Here is an 18,987-nt window from a genome sequence, read left to right on the forward strand (position 1 = left end):
ATAACCTTTTTTTTTTAAGTTAGGGTCTCACTCTGTCACCCAGACCAGAGTTCAGTGGCCTGATCTCGGCTCACTGCAGCCTGGACCTGCTGGGCTCAAGCAATCGTCCCACCCTCTGCCTTCTGAGTAGCTGGGACTTCAGGTGTATGCCCTGCCACCATGCCGGTTTTTTTTTTTTTTTTTTTTTGAGGCAAGTTTTGGTACTTTTGCTCAGTCTGGAGTGTGCAGTGGCACAATCTGGGCTCACTGTAGCCTGAGCCTCCTGGGCTCAAGCCATCGCCCCACCTATTCCTCCCCAGTACCTGGGACTACAGACGCACACCACGCCCGGCTAATTTTTTTTGGGGGGGGACGAAGTCTCACTCTGTCGCCCAGGCTGGAGTGCAGTGGTATGATCTCGGCTCACTGCAACCTCCGCCTCCCAGATTCAAGCGATTCTCCTGCCTCAGCCTCCTGAGTAGCTGGGATTGTAGTGCTATGTCTGCTTTTTTTTTTTTTTTTTTTTTTGGGATCTCGCTCTGCCCAGCTGAGTGCATGCGCATCTCTCACTGCCTCCGCCTCCGGTCACGCCATCCTGCTCGCCTCCGAGACTGGCTAGGCGCCACCGCTAATTTTTGTATTTTATAGAGACGGTTCACGGTCTCTCCGACTCATGCCCCCTCCCCCATGGGTACGCGGCCCCCCCCGCCTGGCTTTTGTTTTCACTAGAGACGCGGTTTCACCATGTTGGTCAGGCTGGTCTCGAACTCCTGACCTCATGATCTGCCTGCCTTGGCCTCCCAAAGTGCTGGGATTACAGGTGTGAGCCACCGTGCCCAGCCGTGCCCGGCTAATTTTTGTGTTTTTTGTAAAGATGTGGTTTCACCATGTTGGTCAGCCTTGAACTCCTGAGCTCAAGCAATCCGCCTGCTTTGGCCTCCCAAAACGCTTGGATAACAGCTGTTAGCCAGCACGCTCAGCCTGGAACCACCTTAATCAAGTGATCAAGGTCAACACTGCCAGTAATAAATAAGACACATGAACACGTGAATCATATCTCATGATATGATTGAGGACATTCCATTTTTGTAATATTCTTCCAAAAAGCGTAACCTCAGTTCAATCACAAGAAAACATCAGACAAATCCAAGTTTTTTTTTTAAGACAGTCTCACTGTCACCCATGAAGGAGTGCAACTGCATGATCTCGGCTCACTGCAACCTCCACCTCCCAGGTTCAAGCGATTCTCCTGCCTCAGCCTCCTGAGTAGCTGGGACTACAGGCGTGCGCCACCACACCTGGCTAATTTTTTTGTATTTTTAGTAGAGAGGGGGTTTTACCATGTCAGTCAGGCTGATCTTGAACTACTGACCTCAAATGATGCAGCCACCTCGACCTCCCAAAGTACTGGGATTACAGGCAGGAGTCACCGCGCCCAACCAAACAAACCCAGATTGAGGGGTATTAGACAAGATAATTCTTCACAAGTGACAAGGGCATGAAAGACAAGGTTAACAGTGAAGTATTGAGACTGTAGTAAGGGTAGAAGTAATGAAATGTATTTTCTGGGTAGCATTCTGGAAAATAAAAAGGGTATTAGTGGAAAAATGAGCAAAATATGAATAAGGTTTTCAGTTTAATAGTAGGATGTCTTTAAAAATAGCATTTTACTAGATGTTAAATTTCTTGGTTCTGGCAATTGTGACATGGTTATGTAAGATGCTAACACTATGGGAAGGTAGATGAGGTTTATAAGGAAATTGTACTATTTTTGCAACTTTTCTATAAATCTACAGTTCAAAATTTAAAAAGAATAAATATGGCTAAGAATATGAAACACCCTCTCTGCACTTTTTCCACTTCCAGTGTTAACTTATGGCTAATGCTGTATTTTCATTCTAGGGCAAAGTTGCTATATTATAAAGTCTATTAACATAAACAAAATGTGTGTGGAATGAAAACCTATGATCTAACGACTCCTTTTGATATGCATGTGGTTAAGTAATATACTCACTACATTTGCCAGGGACTCAACTTCCAGAGTCCTGCCTTTAGGCAGGACTAAAAATAAAACTCTCTAAAAGTTAGTCTCCACTTTGCCATTGATTCTGTTTTTTTGTTTTTTCTCACTCTGTCACCCAGACTGTAGTGCAGTGGCACACTCATGGCTCACTGCAGCCTCAACCTCCTGGGCTCAAACTATTCTCTTACCACAGCCTCCTGAGTAGCTGGGACTATAGGGGCACATCACCATGCCCAACTAATTTTTTAATTTTTTGTAGAGACAGAGTCTTACTATGTTGCCTAGGCTGGTCTCATACTCCTGGACTCAAGTGATTCTCCCGTCTTGGCTTCCCAAAATGTTGGGATTACAGGCGTTAGCCACTGTGACCAGCCTGATTCTGTCTTTTTGAATGAAATGTGTGACTAGAAGAACTGAGTTCCTGCTCTCTGTACTTCTCCAGTCATACTATTAACAGCCATATTAGTAAAACTTTAAAATTGGAATTTGTTCAAATGTCTTTACACCTCAAATGGAATAAGAACTGGCATTAAATAAAACAGTAAAGAGATAACAGAAGTTTAATAAGCTTGTGAGCACAAATTGTTAGTTTTATTTAACTGCAAGTGATGCGACCTATGTAACAGATTCTTCTCTCATCCGTGTTCTTTAACTGCTAATATTACCTTTACAGAGACAAACATTATAAAATGTGCCTGATTGGTAATTTATTAACTCTGTCTGTCAAGTGATAATATTCTGTAGGCAGCCTTTGAAATGATGTTTTGAGAATTTATTTACAACCACTGAACACAGATGGTTTTGTAAAACTGACAATTACAGGCTCCTTAAACTCACAACATACATATATTTCAATATTTAAATAGCCTGTTTTCTTCAAAAGTAATTTTCTACTGCTTTTTCATAAAAATATAAAAAAGACAACAGTTATAGTTTTAAAAACCTATATTTAACCCAAATCAAATTTTTTCTACAAATGATACCTCTTTCCAAAAAGTTAAAAAGACATCACAGAATACTGTGATATTAAACCAAAGACTCATCACAATAACAGCATTTTACTTTTAAGAAAGATTGTGCAGTATTTCCTTTTTAACCTTCATGCTAGATTTCAACTATGTATATCCTATGTAAACACACCAGATTAATCCTAGTCATTCATATTTATGCAGTAGACTGTCATATATGACCAGTTACCATACAAACTATAATGTCGTGTTTTCAAAAATAGCAAAAGGCAATCTTTATGAAAGCTTAAAAAAAGCTTTCAATAAAAGGCAACCAACATTGCCCTAATTTTCAGTAAAAATTACCTCTTCTTCCTACCTTTCCCCCTGCTTTGAATGGTACCTTTTATTGCATGTTAATACACAAAGATATTTCTAGCACTTCTACTTAAGTTAGCCTCTTACATGGCTGCTTTCTTTTCTGATACACTGACTTTTATCAGAAGGCACCAAGATTAGACTCCTAAGTAGTTTCAAATTTTTTGTCCCTTTTTAGGTTCCTCTAGAATAATTTTCCTCAGAAAAGGATAACTTGAAAAACTTAAGGAACCAGAAGAAGATGAATGATGTAACACAGCAATTTGAAACTTACAGCATTAAAAAACTATAAATATATTAATAGGCTCCTTGAACATACCACTTAGGACAAAAAGTCAGATAACTTTCTGAACATAAATGTCAAAATAGAGCACATTTATTAATAGTAGGAAAACTCCTAAGCTTACAGTAACAACATATTAAATCTTACATAACGCACAGCCAAAAGCATTAGAAATCCACTGCCAGATATCCTGATGCACCATCCTGAAAATATGTCTGATACATACCACTAACATATACAACAAAGTATGGCATTTATTTCACAGAGAGAAAAGATTGTTTCATCACACAAACAGATTTGCAGATTTCAGCTTTAAGTTCTGGAGATATATTTTAAAGATAAAAAAAAACAAGATTCACCCTTCAAATAAAAAAGTCTCTCTCTATAAGCCATTATTAATACTCTTTATGCTCTTACAATGTAAAACATTTAGCAACTTTTGAATTCTAGAAATGTTCACCAGTTAACCTACTTGGCCTTAACATATTCTAAATTCCCTTTCAAGAATCACATTAATGTTTTCAGTCCATCGGTCCAATATGAATGGAGCAACTCTATTTCTTTTTCTTCTTCTTTGGTGGTTCATCGTCAGAGCTGCTATCTGTGCTGGTGCTGCTGCTACTGGAAGAGCTGGAATCTGAGTCTGAATCAGAGGAGGAGGAAGAGGTTGTGGAGGAGGCTGAGGATGAGGAACTAGAGGAGCTTTCATCAGTGTCACTGTCCTCTGAGGAGGAAGAGGTAGATGTTTCTTCACTCTCTGATGAAGAATCACTGGCAGAACTGTCACTGCTACTGCTACTGGAACTGGTTACACTCTTAGACCTATTAGACAATACACAGTTATATACATGGGAAGGCGACATGTAACAGAATCTTAAAAGCAATTTCATTTTTTTTCCTTTTCGCGACAGTCTTGCTCTGTCGCCCAGTGTGGAGTGCAGTGGCACAATCTCAGCTCACTGTAACCTCCGCCTCCCGGGTTCAAGAAATTCTCTTGCCTCAGCCTCCCGAGTAGCCGGGATTACAGGTGCGCACACCCATGCCCAGCTGATTTTTGTATTTTTAGTAGAGACGGGGTTTCATCATGTTCACCATGTTGGTGAGGCTGGTCTTGAACTCCTGACCTCATGATCTGCCCGCCTCAGCCTCCCAAAGCGCTAGGATTACAGGCGTGAGCCACGATGCTCAGCCAAAAGCAATTTCATATGATTCCGTTTATATATATGCTTATATATTGAAGCTTTGCTAGAAGGTTATCCTTAGGTTTGATGTTTTGGAGATTGCCTAACTGTTGTAAACCACAGTCCCTCTCTTTACAAGGCATTGTTACTTCAGCAACTTAATTCTCTTGGATGGAATTCAAGATAAGCATATCTACTATATTATGTTTCAGAGGGAATAATGTTAGAATAAAGCTGCAGTATAACAATTGGGCCTATTTAAACCTCATGTAGCTTAGCTGGTGACTGTTTCATCATCTTTATTTTAACTACTTCAGACCAGATATGGCTGGCCAACAATTTCTTCTCAGCCTATTAACACTTCCTATTCTAAGCCAAGAGAAGACAATTATTTATTGTTTCCAGGTATAAGGACTCTAGAAGGTTGGAGTAAAAGGAGAAATGGAAGCAATGCATTTCCAGACAGGTTAAAAAAAAGGAACTTATCAGAAAATAGGATGATTATTTAATTACAAATTGCAATAAGAGGCTTCAGATCCAAATCTTATACCTATTTTTTTTGAGACAGAGTTTCGCTCTGTCGCCCAGGCTGGAGTGCAATGGCATGATCTTGGTTCACTGCAACCTCTGCCTCCCAGGTTCAAGCGATTCTCCTGCCTCAGCCTCCCAAGTAGCTGGGATTACAGGCATGTGCCACCACACCCAGCTAATTTTTGTATTTTTAGTAGACAGGGTTTCACCATGTTGGACAGGCTGGTCTCGAACTCCTGACCTCAGGTGATCCACCCACCTTGGCCTCCCAAAGCGCTGGGATTATAGGCATGAGCCACTGCATCTGGCATAGCTATTGTTTTAAAATCACCTTTCCCATCCCTCCAATTAGTATTACATGTTATCTATAAAACACTGCTAAAACCACACATACCTTTTTTTCTTGGCCTTTCTTTCTACATTGGTTTCTCCAATGCTGATAAACACGAGGGGGGAAAAAGCTCCTGTTAATAGAGTGATTATACACAGCTCAGACAAGCCCTTCTGCTATCCCCCAAATCATTTTACTCTGGCGAAACATTCTTTGTTTTTATCACATATAGAGTACAGTATTTCTTATTATAAGCAAGTGGAAAGTCTGCCATTGTAGGCTGTACACGGTACATGCAGTCAACTTAACCAGCATTTAAGCAATACAATGTATCTTAGCAACTGTATAAAAGTCAGGTAGGTTAGTAGTTAAGATGATTAAATTTTTTTAGTCTGGAACTTAGGCTGATATAGCTATATCACTACCTCCTGAACAACAGAACAAAGCTAATTGCACAATAGCCGTAATTTGTAGTTTGAGTTCTCAGAATCATATAAATAGCCATTTCATAATTTTTCAAAAGCAGCCCTTTAATTTAAAATAACTATTTCTTTTCCTGCATGTCCCCTGTTATTTACTTTTTTTTTTTTTTGAGATGAAGTCTTGTTCTGTTGTCTAGGCTGGTGCAGTGGTGCAATCTTGGCTCACTGCAACCTCTGCCTCCTGGGTTCAAGGAATTCTTCTGCCTCAGCCTCCCGAGTAGCTGGGACTACAGGTGTGTGCCACCAAGCCTGGCTAATTTTTATATTTTTAGTAGAGACAGGGTTTTACCATACTGGCCAGGCTGGTCTCAAACTCCTGACCTCATGATCCGCCCACGTTGGCCTCCCAAAGTCCTGGGATTACAGGTGTCAGCCACCCTGCCTGGCCAAGTTATTTACTCTTTAAAGACCAGAAATTCAATACTTCAAAACTATGCTCACTCACATTATTTATAAAGAATAAAGTCTGGTAAATCTGAATGAAAGGGACAAATGGCTTGCTGCTATTATTCTGTCAAACAACATGCATACTAAATCAGGTTTTTAAATTACAGAATTAGGCCAGGTGCAGTGGCTCGCACCTGTAATCCCAGCACTTTGGGAGGCCGAGGCAGGCAGATCATTTGAGGTCAGGAGTTCGAGACCAGCCTGGCCAACATGGTGAAACCCTGTCTCTACTAAAAAAAATACAAAATTTAGCCAGCTTGGTGGCACACGCCTGTACTCCCAGCTACCCAGGAGACTGAGGCAGGAGAATCTCTTGAACCTGGGAGGCGGAAGTTGCAGTGAGCTAAGATCGCACCATTGCACTCCAGTTTTGGCGACAGAGCAAGACTGTCTCAAAATAAAAACAACAACAACAACAAGAAAAAAACAGAATTAATTCTATCACCACTGTCCTGTAAATTTAACTTTTTTTTTTTTTTTCTTTTTGAGACAGGGTCTCACTGTAACCCATGCCACTGTTACTAGAGTGCAGTGGCATGATCTTGGCTTACTGCAACCTCTGCCTCCTAGGCTCAGCAATCCTCCCACCTCAACCTCCAGAGTAGCTGGGACTACAAGCACGCACTTACCATGCCTAAATTTTGTATTTTTTGTAGAGACGGGGTTTTACCATGTTGCCCAGGCTGGTCTTGAACTCCTAAGCTCCAGCAATCTGCTCACCGCAGCTTCCCAAAGTGTTGGGATTACAAGTGTGAGCCACCACACATGGCCAATGGTTTTATATTCCAGCCTTCTCTATATTTCCTAGATAATGCTTCTGTCCTTGTTTCCTGAGTCTCCAAACATAAACATGTATTTATGTAAAGTTTTTTACACAATGGAATTACTTACTGAATTGTCATTTTGGGAGTAAAATAAGAGGGTGAAGTATACTTATTAAATTATAACTGAATCAAAATTCAGTAATCTTTTTTTTTTTTTTGAGACGGAGTCTCCCTCTGTCACCCAGGCTGGAGTGCAGTGGCAGGATCTCAGCTCACTGCAAGCTCCACCTCCCAGGTTCATGCCATTCTCCTGCCTCAGCCTCCAGAGTAGCTGGGACTACAGGTGCCTGCCACCATGTCTGGCTAATTTTTTTGTATTTTCAGTAGAGACAGGGTTTCACCATGTTAGTCAGGATGGTCTCGATCTCCTGATCTTGTGATCCACCCGCCTCAGCCTCCCAGAGTGCTGGGATTGCAGGTGTGAGCCACAGTGCCCGGCCAGCAATCTTTTTTAACAGAGCCAGATTCATGTAATTATATATATTTTTAGACCAAAATACTTGTGAGATACAATTAGAAAAACAAAAGTAAATGTCAAAATAAAATTTTATTTATTTATTTTTTGTGGAGATGAGACTTGCTGTGTTGCACAGGCTGGTCTCAAACTCCTGTCCTCAAGTGATCCTCCCACCTTAGCTTCCCAAAGTGCTAGGATTAGAGGTGTGCACCTAAACTAGAATGAAAATTTTCATAACCCATATTTCATTCTTTAGGACAGGGGTCTTCAAACATTTTTTTTGCTTACATTCCTAATAAAATAATTTCTGGAAAACTCATACTTGCAATTCTAAGTTTTAATATTTGCAAAGGGCATATTATATACATATTATAAGAAGTTCTACAATAATTTAATACCTATTATTCACATAAGAACATACGAACATTTTTAACAGCTGATACTTTTTTTTTTTTTTTGAGGCGGAGGCTTGTTCTGTCGCCCAGGTAGAAGTACTGTTGCGCGATCTTGGCTCACTTCAACCTCTGCCTCCCGGGTTCAAGCAATTTTCCTGTCTCAGCCTCCTGAGTAGCTGGGATTACAGGTGTCCACCACCATGCTTGGCTAATTTTTGTACTTTTAGTAGAGATGGCGTTTCACCATGTTGGCCAGGCTGGTCTTGAACTCGTGACCTCAGGCGATCCACCCACTTTGGCCTCCCAAAGTGTTGGGATTACAGGTGTGAGCCACCACGCCCGGCCTTTTTTTAAGAAACAAGGTCTTGGCAGATACTACTTAGCCCAGGGCCTGGTGGTTAGGCTGGCTGTCTCCTTTGCAGTTGGAGGCTTCCGCTGCAAACATTCTCTGCCAGATCATGGATGAGGCCAAGAAGCAGGTGAAGTTGATCCCCCTTTTTGTATTTATTGGAACTGGAGGTACTGGAGCAGCACTGTTTCTCTCGCGTCTGGCATTGTTCAATTCGGATGTTTGCTGGGACAGAAAGAATAACCCAGAGCCCTGAACAAACTGGGTCCCAATGATCAATACAAGTTCTACTCAGTGAATGTGGACTACAGCAAATTGAAGAAAGAGGGTCGAGGGTCCAGATTTCTATATGAAATGTTTCACTATAAAGCTCCTTTAGAATGAAGGTCTTCCAGAAGCCATCCGCACAATTTTCCACTTAACAGGAAATATTTCTCCTCTAAATGCATGAAATCATGTTGAGGTAATCTACTGGAGATTACACTGATTAATAAATAACTGAAAGTTGAAAAAAAAAAAAACACAGTCTTGCTATGTTGCCTAGGCTGTTCTTAGACTTCTGGCCTCAACTGATCCTCTTGTCTTGGCCTCCCAAAGTACTGGGATTACAGGCATGAGCCACAGCATTTGGCTGATAGTATAAATTTTAATAACTATTACATTAAAACAAACTTACTGGTAATGTGCATATATATATATATATTTTTGGCGAGATAGAGTCTCGCTGTATCACCCGGGCTGGAGTGCAGTGGTGTGATTTCAGCTCCCTGAAACTTCTGCCTCCTGGGTTCAAGTGATCCCCCTGCCTCAGCTTCCCAAGTAGCTGCGATTACAGGGTGCACCACCGCACCAGCTAATTTTTGTATTTTTAGTAGAGGCAGGGTTCTGCCATGTTGGCCAGGATGGTCTCGAACTCCTGACCTCGAGTGATCCACCCACCTCGGCCTCCCATAGTGCTGGAATGACAGGCGTGAACCACTGTGCCCAGTCTGGAAATGCATTTCTTAATGACAGATTTTTTTCTAGTTCAGGTATCTATAAATAAATATTTCTTCATGGTAGAATGTGACCAGATTTGGCATCAATTAAATTCCTATTTTTAAATTTTATTTTTTTCAGTAAAGATGGCTCCTTGGGAATTATTTCTTATTTTTTATTTCTTTCTTTTTTTTTTGAGATGGAGTTTCACTCTTGCTGCCCAGGCTGAAGTGCAATGGCGCAGTCTCGGCTCACCACAGCCTCCGCCTCCTGGGTTCAAGTGATTCTCCTGTCTTAGCCTCCCAAGCAGCTGGGATTATGGGCATGTGCCACCAGGTCTGGATAATTTTGTATTTTTAGTAGGGACAGGGTTTCTCCATGTTGGTAAGGTTGGTCTCGAACTCCCAACCTCAGGTGATCCACCCGCCTCGGCCTCCCAAAGTGCTGGGATTACAGGCATGAGCCACCACACCCAGCTTAATTCTTTTTTATTTTCATTTTTATTTCTTGAGACGGAGTCTCGCTCTGTCACCCAGGCTAGAGTTCAGTGGCGCGATCTTGGCTCCCTTGCAAGCTCCACCTCCCGGGTTCACGCCATTCTCCTGGCTCAGCCTCCCGAGTAGCTGGGACTACAGGCGCCCGCCACCACGCTCAGCTGATTTTTTGTATCTTTTTAGTAGAAACGGGGTTTCACTGTGTTAGCCAGGATGGTCTCGATCTCCTGACCTCGTGATCCACCCGCCTCGGCCTCCTAAAGTGCTGGGATTACAGGTGTGAGCCACCACGCCCAGCTTAATTCTTAAGTGTTACGTATTTAACCTAGAGAAACCCTAACCTAAATAGATGGATTGGAATGAAAAGACTTTTGTTATTTCCATGTCACTCAATTCTCTGCATTCCATCTGTTATATTCCACAAGTCACATAATAATATACCATTAAAATATATATATATATTTTTTTTTGAGACGGAGTCTCGCTTTGTCGCCCAGGCTGGAGTGCAGTGGCGCAATGTCGGCTCACTGCAAACTCCGCCTCCCGGGTTCACGCCATTCTCCTGCCTCAGCCTCTCCGAGTAGCTGGGACTACAGGCGCCCGCCACCACGCCCGGCTAATTTTTTTTTGTATTTTTGGTAGCGACGGGGTTTCACTGTGGTCTCGATCTCCTGACCTCGTGATCCGCCCGCCTCGGCCTCCCAAAGTGCTGGGATTACAAGCGTGAGCCACCGCGCCCGGCCTAAAATATGTTTTTTAATTGACAATTCAATTAGGTCCTCTTCAATTTTGTTGAGGGAAAAACCTTAAAAAAGAATTTACTCTCAGCCAGGTGCGGTGGCTCACGCCTGTAATCCCAGCACTTTGGGAGGCCCAGGCGGGTGGATCACGAGGTCAGGAGATCAAGACCCTCCTGGCTAACGTGGTGAAACCCAGTCTCTACTAAAAATACAAAAAATTAGCCAGGTGTGGTTGCATGCGCCTATACTCCCAGCTACTCCGGAGGCTGAGGCACAATCACATGAACCTGGGAAGCAGAGGTTGAAGTGAGCTGAGATCGCACCACTGCACTCCAGTCTGGGTGACAGAGCGAGACTCTGTCTCAAAAAAAAAAAAAAAAAAAAAATTTTACTCTAAAAAATTATAGCCAGCTGGGCACAGTGGCTCATGCCTATAATCCCAGCACTTTGGGAGGCCGAGGTGGGTGGATTGCTCGAGCTCAGGAGTTTGAGACCACCCTGGGCGACATGGCAAAATCCCATCTCTACCAAAAATACAAAAAATTAGCCAGGCGTGGTGGTGTGCACCTGAAGTCTCAGCTAATGGGGAGGCTGAGGTGGGAGAATTACTTGAACCCAGGAGGTGGAGGTTGCAGTGAGCTGAGACTGCACTCCAGCCTGGGTGACACATTGAGACCCTGTCTCAAAACAAACAAACAAACAAAACTATTATGACCATTCACTTTCTCAGCACAAACACCACTATTCTGAAAAACCGTCTAGGTTTTTATACGTAAGGACAATACACTAAGGTATGTTAAAGATGGGTGAGAGGTATACCTTTCTTTTATGAGATTAGAGAAGCGTTGTTGGAAAAGGGGAAGCAGAAAAGGAGATCAGTAGGCAAGTTCTCATCAGATTTGTTTTAGGAAGAATTGTATATGACTGTTGATAATCTAGAAATTGGTTATCTATTCCTGCATAACTCTTGAAGAACTTTCACGTCACAAATTGGAAGACTGTTGCCTTGAAAGTCTAAATATTTAAGACACTATTATACAGCTAACAGCCCTTAGGAAGATGCTGCTTTTTTTTTTTTTTTGAGACAGAGTCTCCCTCTGTTGCCCAGCCTGGAATGCAGTGGCACAATCTCAGCTCACCGAAACTTCCACCTCCCAGGTTCAAGTGATTCTCTTGCCTCAGCCTCCTGAGTAGCTGGGATTACAGGTACCTGCCACCATGCCAGGCTAGTTTTTTTTTTTTTTTTTGAGACGGAGTCTCGCTCTTTCACCCAGGCCGGAGTGCAGTGGCGCTATCTCGGCTCACTGCAAGCTCCGCCTCCTGGGTTCACGCCATTCTCCTGCCTCAGCCTCTCCGAGTAGCTGGGACTACAGGCACCTGCCACCACGCCCGGCTAATTTTTTGTGCTTTTTTTTAGTAGAGACGGGGTTTCACTGTGTTAGCCAGGATGGTCTCAATCTCCTGACCTCATGATCCGCCTGCCTCGGCCTTCAAAAGTGCTGGGATTACAGGCGTCAGCCACCACGCCCAGCCGCCTGGCTAATTTTTGTATTTTTAGCAGAGATGGGATTTTACCATGTTGGCCAGGTGTCGGCCTCCCAAAGTGCTGGGATTACAGGTGTGAGCCACCCCGCCCAGCCAATTCTTCTTTTTATAAACAGAAATCATAGCATATTATATATTCTGTTCTCCACCTTAATTAATAGACCTGATACTTCTTGGATAGCTTTCCATGTCAGCTCATATAATCTATCTCTTAATTCAACTGTCATTTCATTGACAGTTGAGGCAAAAAAGCAAAATGATTAAGACCATGAATCTGGGGGACAAGCTGCATGATTTAACACTTACTTTTTCTTCTTACTAGCTGTATGACAATGAGTAAGTTATTCAACATCTCCTTGCTTTAGTTTCTTCATATGTAAAATGAAGACAATAATACTACCTACCTTAATAGTGTAGATATCAGGTTTAAATAAGCTAATACTTATAAAGACCCTAGAATAGTACTTGGCACACAGTAAGCATCCATTAAACATTAGTAACATTATAATTAAAATCTGGAGAACCACCATGAAACATTTGGTGCTTTAATAAATTCTATATATACATTAAAAAAATATTCCTTTGGATACCACATGTAAACCTACCTTTGTTGTAATAATAATCTGTTTTCTTTTTCCTTTAAAGCTTTCTTTAGTTCTGCTGTCCTTGAGGGCCTATGTAGGTATTTTCTTTTTCCTGTGCATTCATAAGTCCAATGTCCAAATTCCAAGCATTTCTGACATCTTACATGTTGCTTATTTGCTTCACTACAGAACAAAAAATAGAATACAAGCCTTAAAATTCTGTCTTGTGACTTTCACCCTGAAAACTATAAAAAATATAAAGGATAAAATTATGTTTACTCTTATGGTCCAATTCATAAAAATCAACATTTTACCCTTTATGTTATGTGAGATTTAATACAACAAAGTATAATAAGTGTAATGACATGGTTTGGCTGCGTCCCCATCTAAATCTCATCTTGAATTCCCATATGTTGTGGGAGAAACCTGGTGGGAGGTAACTTAATCATAGGGGCAAGTCTTTCCTGTGCTGTTCTTGTGATAGTGAATAAATGTCACAAGATCTGATGGTTTTAAAAATAGGAGTTTCTGGCTGGGCGTGGTGGCTCACACCTGTAATCCCAGCACTTTGGGAGGCTAAGGCAGGCAGATTACGAGTTCAGGAGATTGGGAGACCATCCTGGCTAACATGGTGAAACCCCATCTCCACTAAAAATACAAAAAAATTAGCCAGGCGTGGTGGTGGGTGCCTGTGGTCCCAGCTACTCGGGAGGCTGAGGCAGGAGAATGGTGTGAACCCTGGAGGCAGAGCTTGCAGTGAGCCAAGATTGCACCACTGCACTCCAGCCTGGGCAACAGAGCGAGACTCTGTCTCACAAAAAACAAAACAAAACAAAACAAAAAACAAACAAAAAAAAAACAGGAGTTTCCCTGCAAAGTCTCTCTCTCTTTTCCTGCTGCCGTCCATGTAAGATGTGACTTGTTCCTCCTTGCCTTCTGCCATGATTGTGAGGCCTCCCCAGCCATGTTGAACTGTGAGTCCAATAAACTTCTTTGTTTTGTAGATTGCCCAGTCTTGGGTATGTCTTTATCAGCAGCGTGAAAATGGATTAATACATATAATAAATGGTTAAAAGCATAGACCTTGAAGATACAGTTGAATTCAAATCTTGGCTCCTCAATTCTGTTCCAGTTATGAGAGACTAGGTCATTCCGACTACTTTCCAGCTCAGAACTAGAAAAGACCATCAAAACATTTTTAACAAGCTTCTTTAAGAATCAGAAAATCGGCCGAGCGCAGTGGCTCGTGCCTGTAATCCCAGCATTTTGGGAGGCCGAGGCGGGCGGATCACGAGGTCAGGAGATCGAGACCATCCTGGCTAACACGGTGAAACCCCGTCTCTACTAAAAATACAAAAAATTAGCTGGGCGTGGTGGTAGTGGGCGCCTGTAGTCCCAGCAACTGGGGAGACTGAGGCAGGAGAATGGTGTGAACCCAGGAGGCAAAGCCTGCAGTGAGCCGAGACCACGCCACTACACTCCAGCCTGGGTGACAGAGTCAGACTCTGCCTCAAAAAAAAAAAAAAAAAAAAAAAAAGAATCAGAAAATCAGGCCGGGAGCAGTGGCTCACACCTGTAATCCCAGCACTTTGGGAGGCTGAGGCAGGTGGATCACGAGGTCAGGAGTTCGAGACCAGCCTGGCCAACATGGTGAAACCCTGTCTCTACTAAAATTAGCTGGGCGTGGTGGTGGGCACCTGTAATCCCAGCTACATGGGAGGCTGAGGCAGGAGAATCATTTGAACCTGGGAGACAGAGGTTGCAGTGAGCCGAGACTGCGCCATTGCACTCCAGCCTGGGCAACAGGGTGAGACTCCATCTCAAAAAAAAACAAAAAAGAATCAGAGAATCAACAAGGGGGTAAAGAACAATCAAGCTGACCAGCTGAAATGGCTCACGTCTGTAATCCCAGCATTTTGGGAGGCCACGGTGGAAAGATTGCTTGAGGCCAGGAATTTGAGACCAGCCAGGCAGGACAACACAGCAAGACTCAATCTCTACAACAAATTTTGAAAGATTAGCCAGGGCCAGGCCCGGTGGTTCACGCTTGTAATCCCAGCACTTTGGGAGGCCAAGGCAGGCAGATAACTTGAGCTCAGAAGTTTCAGACTACTAGCCTGGGCAACATGGTGAAACCCTGTTTCTAAAAAAACTACAAAAATTAGCCGGGTGTGCTGGCAAACACCTGTAGTCCCAGCTACTTGGGAAGCTGAGATAGGAGGCGCAATTGAGCCCAGGAGTTTGAGGCTACAGTAAGCTATGATCGCGCCACTGCACTTCAACTTGGGTGACAGATGGAGATTCTCTTTTTTTTTTTTTTTTTTTTTAAAGATGAAGTCTCGCTCTGTTGCCCAGGCCAGAGTGCAGTGGCACGATCTCGGCTCACCACAACCTCTGCCTCCCAGGTTAAAGCAATTCTCCTGCCTCAGCCTCCTGAGTAGTTGAGACTACAGGCACGCACTATCACGCCCGGCTAATTTTTGTATTTTTTGTAGAGGTGAGGTTTTGCCATGTTGGCCAGGCTGGTCTCAAACTCCTGGCCTCAAGTGATCCACCTACTTCGGCTTCCCAAAGTGCTGGGATTACAGGCATGAGCCACTGCACCCTGCCTGATTCTGTCTCTTAAAAAAAAAAAAAATGATGGCCAGGTGCGGTGGCTCATTCCCGTAATCCCAGCACTTTGTGGGGCTGAGGTGGGCGGATCGCTTGAGGTCAGAAATTCGAGACCAGCGTGGCCAACATGGTGAAACCCGTCTCTACTAATACAAAAATTGCCAGGCTTGGTGGCACACACCTGTAATCTCAGCTACTCAGGAAGCTGAGACAGGAGAATCGTTTGAACTTAAGGAGGCGGAGCTTGCAGTGAGCCGAGATCACGCCACTGCACCCTGGCCTGGGCGACAGAGTAAGACTCCGTCTCAAAAAAAAAAAAAAAAAAACAGAATAATCAAAACAAGATATGGAAGAAGACAGAAATCCAGAATTAAGTCAACTTTTGTGCTGGGTGTGTCTGTCCATCGCAAGAGGGTAAGCATCACATATTACAAGCTAGGGAGATAAACTCTGTGTCAGAGTTAAGACGAAGGGCTATATCCTACAAATAAACCCAAGTTTTTACAAACTTCAGCCAACTTCTAGTTACCTAGAAGACTGAGAAAAATCCAGTCCCTGAAATTGGACTGACATACAGCCAAGGAAGAAAAAGAAGTAAAGGAATTGAAAAGGAAGAAATAAACCTGTCATTTCTTATTGATAATGCGTTGGGTACATTGTAAATCCTAATGAATCTACAGATAAAATATTTTGTAATAATTAGAATTAAGTGAGTTTAGCAAGGTTTTAAATTTGGGTCAGCAATTTTTTTTTTTTTTGGAGACGAAGTCTTGCTCTGTCGCCCAGGCTAGAGTGTAGTGGCGCGATCTCGGCTTACTGCAACCTCTGCCTCCCAGGTTCAAGCAATTTTCCTGTCTCAGCTTCAGGAGTAGCTGGGACTACAGGCACACACCACCACGCACGGCTAATTTTTTTTATTTTAGTAGAGACGGAGTTTCACCGTGTTATCCTGGCTGGTCTCGAACTCCTGGGCTCAGGCAATCCACTTGCCTCAGCCTCCCAAAGTGCTAGAATTACAGGTGTGAGCCACCACGCCTGGTACAGGTCAGCAAATTTTTCTGTAAAGGGTCAGGTAGTAAATATTACAGGCTTTGTGGAACAAGAGGCAAAACTGTGGATGTTATACAGGTACTCATGTAACATGAGAGAAAACAAATTTCCGTATTTTGTGGATGAAATGAAGGCTCATATATAAACAACATTCTTAGCTTATGAGCCTCCAAAAACAGGTAGCAGGCAGGATTCAGTGACCATGGTTTGTGGAACCTTATATTAGCTATAGAGACACCATATAAAGATGAATTGAGTTTCTATATAACAAAAACAGTTTTCGTATTTTGTTTGTAGAGATGAGGTCTCCTTATGTTGCCCAGGCTAGTTTCAAATTCCTGAGCTCAAGTGATCCTCACACCTTGGCCTCCCAAAGTGCTGGGATTACAGGCGTGAATCACTGCACCCAGCCACAAAAACAGTTTAAAAGGAACTTTTTTTTTTTTTTGAGATGGAGTTTCGCTCTTGTTGCCCAGGCTAGAGTGCAATGGCGCGATCTCAGGTCACTGCAACATCCACCTCCCGGATTCAAGTGATTCTCCTGCCTCAGCCTCCCGAGTAGCTGGGATTACAGGCGCCAGCCACCACACCCAGCTAATTTTTTTGTATTTTTAGTAGAGATAGGGTTTCACTATGTTGGTCAGGCTGGTCTCGAACTCCTGACCTCAAGTGACCCACCTGCCTTGGCCTTCCAAAGTGTAGGGATTACAGGTGTGAGCCACCACAACTGGCTAAAAGGAACCTTTTAATTAAAATTTTTTTTTTTTTTTTTTTTAGAGAAGAGGTCTCACTAAGTTGCCCAGGCTGGTCTTGAACTCCTGGGCTCCAGCAATCCTCCTGCTTTGGCCTCCCAGATTACAGACATGAGCCACTGCATAAGTTAACATTTTAAAAAGATAATATTTATAATAATCCTAAAAACTACCAAATACCTAGAAAACAGAGAAAAGAAGTGTGAGACTTTTATGCAAAAACAAACCTTAGGCCAGGCGTGGTGGCTCACGCCTGTAATCCCAACACTTTGGGAGGCCAAGGCAGATGGATCACAAGGTCAGGAATTCAGGACCATCCTGGCCAAGATGATGAAACCCCATCTCTAATAAAAATACAAAAAAATTAGCTGGGTGCAGTGGTAGACACCTGTAATCCTAGCTACTCGGGAGGCTGAGGCAGGAGAATTGCTTGAACCTGGGCAGCAGAGGATGCAGTGAGCCAAGATCACACCACTGCACTCCAGCCTGGGCAATACAGTGAGACTCCATCTAAAAAAAAAAAAAACCCTGACTGAGATAAATTAAATACCAATAAAAGTAGCTAAACAAATAGAGGGATATACCATGTTCAAAGACTGGAAAGTTTGGTATTATAAAATGTCAATTCTCCCCAAATTCCTGTATAGATTCAAAGCAATTCCAATAAAAATCCCAAAAGTTTTTCTGGGTGTAGAACTTAACAAGCTCATTCTAAAATATGTATACAGCCAGGCTTCATGGCTCTCTCTTGTAATCCCAGCACTCCGGGACGCCAAGGTAGGCAGATCATTTGAGGTCAGAAGTTCGAGACCAGCGTGGGCAACACGGTGAAAGCCCATCTCCACCAAAAAAAATTTTTAAAACATTATCTGGGGATGGTGGCATGCACCTGTAGTCCCCAGCTACTTGGGAGGCTGAGGCAGGAGAACTGCTCAAACCTGGGAGGCAGAGGTTGCAGTGAACCAAGATCGTGCCACTGTACCCTAGCCTGAGCGACAGAGAGAGGCTCCATCGCAAAAAAAAAAAAAAAAAAAAAAAAAAAAAAAAAAAAAAAAAAAAAAAAACAGAAAAAAGTGGGCCAGGCTCAGTGGCTCACGCCTGTAATCCCAGCACCTTGGAAGGTCAAGGCAGGTGAATCACCTGAGGCCAGGAGTTTGAGACCAGCCTGGCCAACACGGTGAAACCCCATCTCTACTAAAAATACAAAAATTAGCTGGGTGTGGTGGTGCATGCCTGTAATCCCAGCTACTTGGGAGGCTGAGGCAGGAGAATTTCTTGAACTCAGGAGGCAGAGGTTGCAGTGAGCCAAGATCACACCACTGCACTCCAGCCTAGGCAACAGAGTAAGACTCCATCTCAAAAAAAAAAAAAAAAATTGTACAGAAATTCAAAAGGCCAGTAACAGACAAAATGCTCTTGTAAAACAACAAGTAGGGAAGATTTTAATTAAAAAAAAAAAAAGATGGATAACAGAAAAATAAGACGAAGTAGAATATGAAAAGATAGTACAAAAATGGGACTAGGGGCTGGTCACAGTGGCTCACGTCTATAATCCCAGCACTTTGGGAGGCCAAGGTGGGTGGATCACTTGAGGTCAGGAGTCCAAGACCAGCCTGGCCAACAT

General features: G+C 42.9%; 1 protein-coding gene and 1 pseudogene across 8 annotated transcripts in view; one reads left to right on the forward strand and one right to left on the reverse strand.

Moving 5' to 3' along the window:
- Positions 1-2,566: 2,566 nt before the first annotated feature.
- Positions 2,567-18,987, reverse strand: part of ZCCHC10 (zinc finger CCHC-type containing 10) — a 31,876-nt gene continuing 15,455 nt past the window's right edge. For 2 of the 8 annotated variants that reach the window (XM_012505414.2, XM_003259957.4), the window contains 3 exons: positions 12,970-13,131; positions 5,717-5,758; positions 2,567-4,432 (listed from right to left, as the gene is read on the reverse strand). In XM_012505414.2, the coding sequence (XP_012360868.2) occupies positions 4,165-4,432; positions 5,717-5,758; positions 12,970-13,131 (472 nt within the window). In that variant the 3' untranslated portion in view covers positions 2,567-4,164. Of the gene's footprint in view, positions 4,433-5,716; positions 5,787-12,969; positions 13,132-18,987 lie in introns of all 8 variants that reach the window. The other 6 variants (XM_012505419.2, XM_012505417.2, XM_012505415.2 and 3 more) reach the window with 4 other exon arrangements.
- On the forward strand, positions 5,981-8,991 carry LOC115837002 (annotated as a pseudogene).

The sequence above is a fragment of the Nomascus leucogenys genome, chromosome 2 (assembly GCF_006542625.1).
Source record: "Nomascus leucogenys isolate Asia chromosome 2, Asia_NLE_v1, whole genome shotgun sequence".
Classification (NCBI taxonomy): domain Eukaryota; kingdom Metazoa; phylum Chordata; class Mammalia; order Primates; family Hylobatidae; genus Nomascus; species Nomascus leucogenys.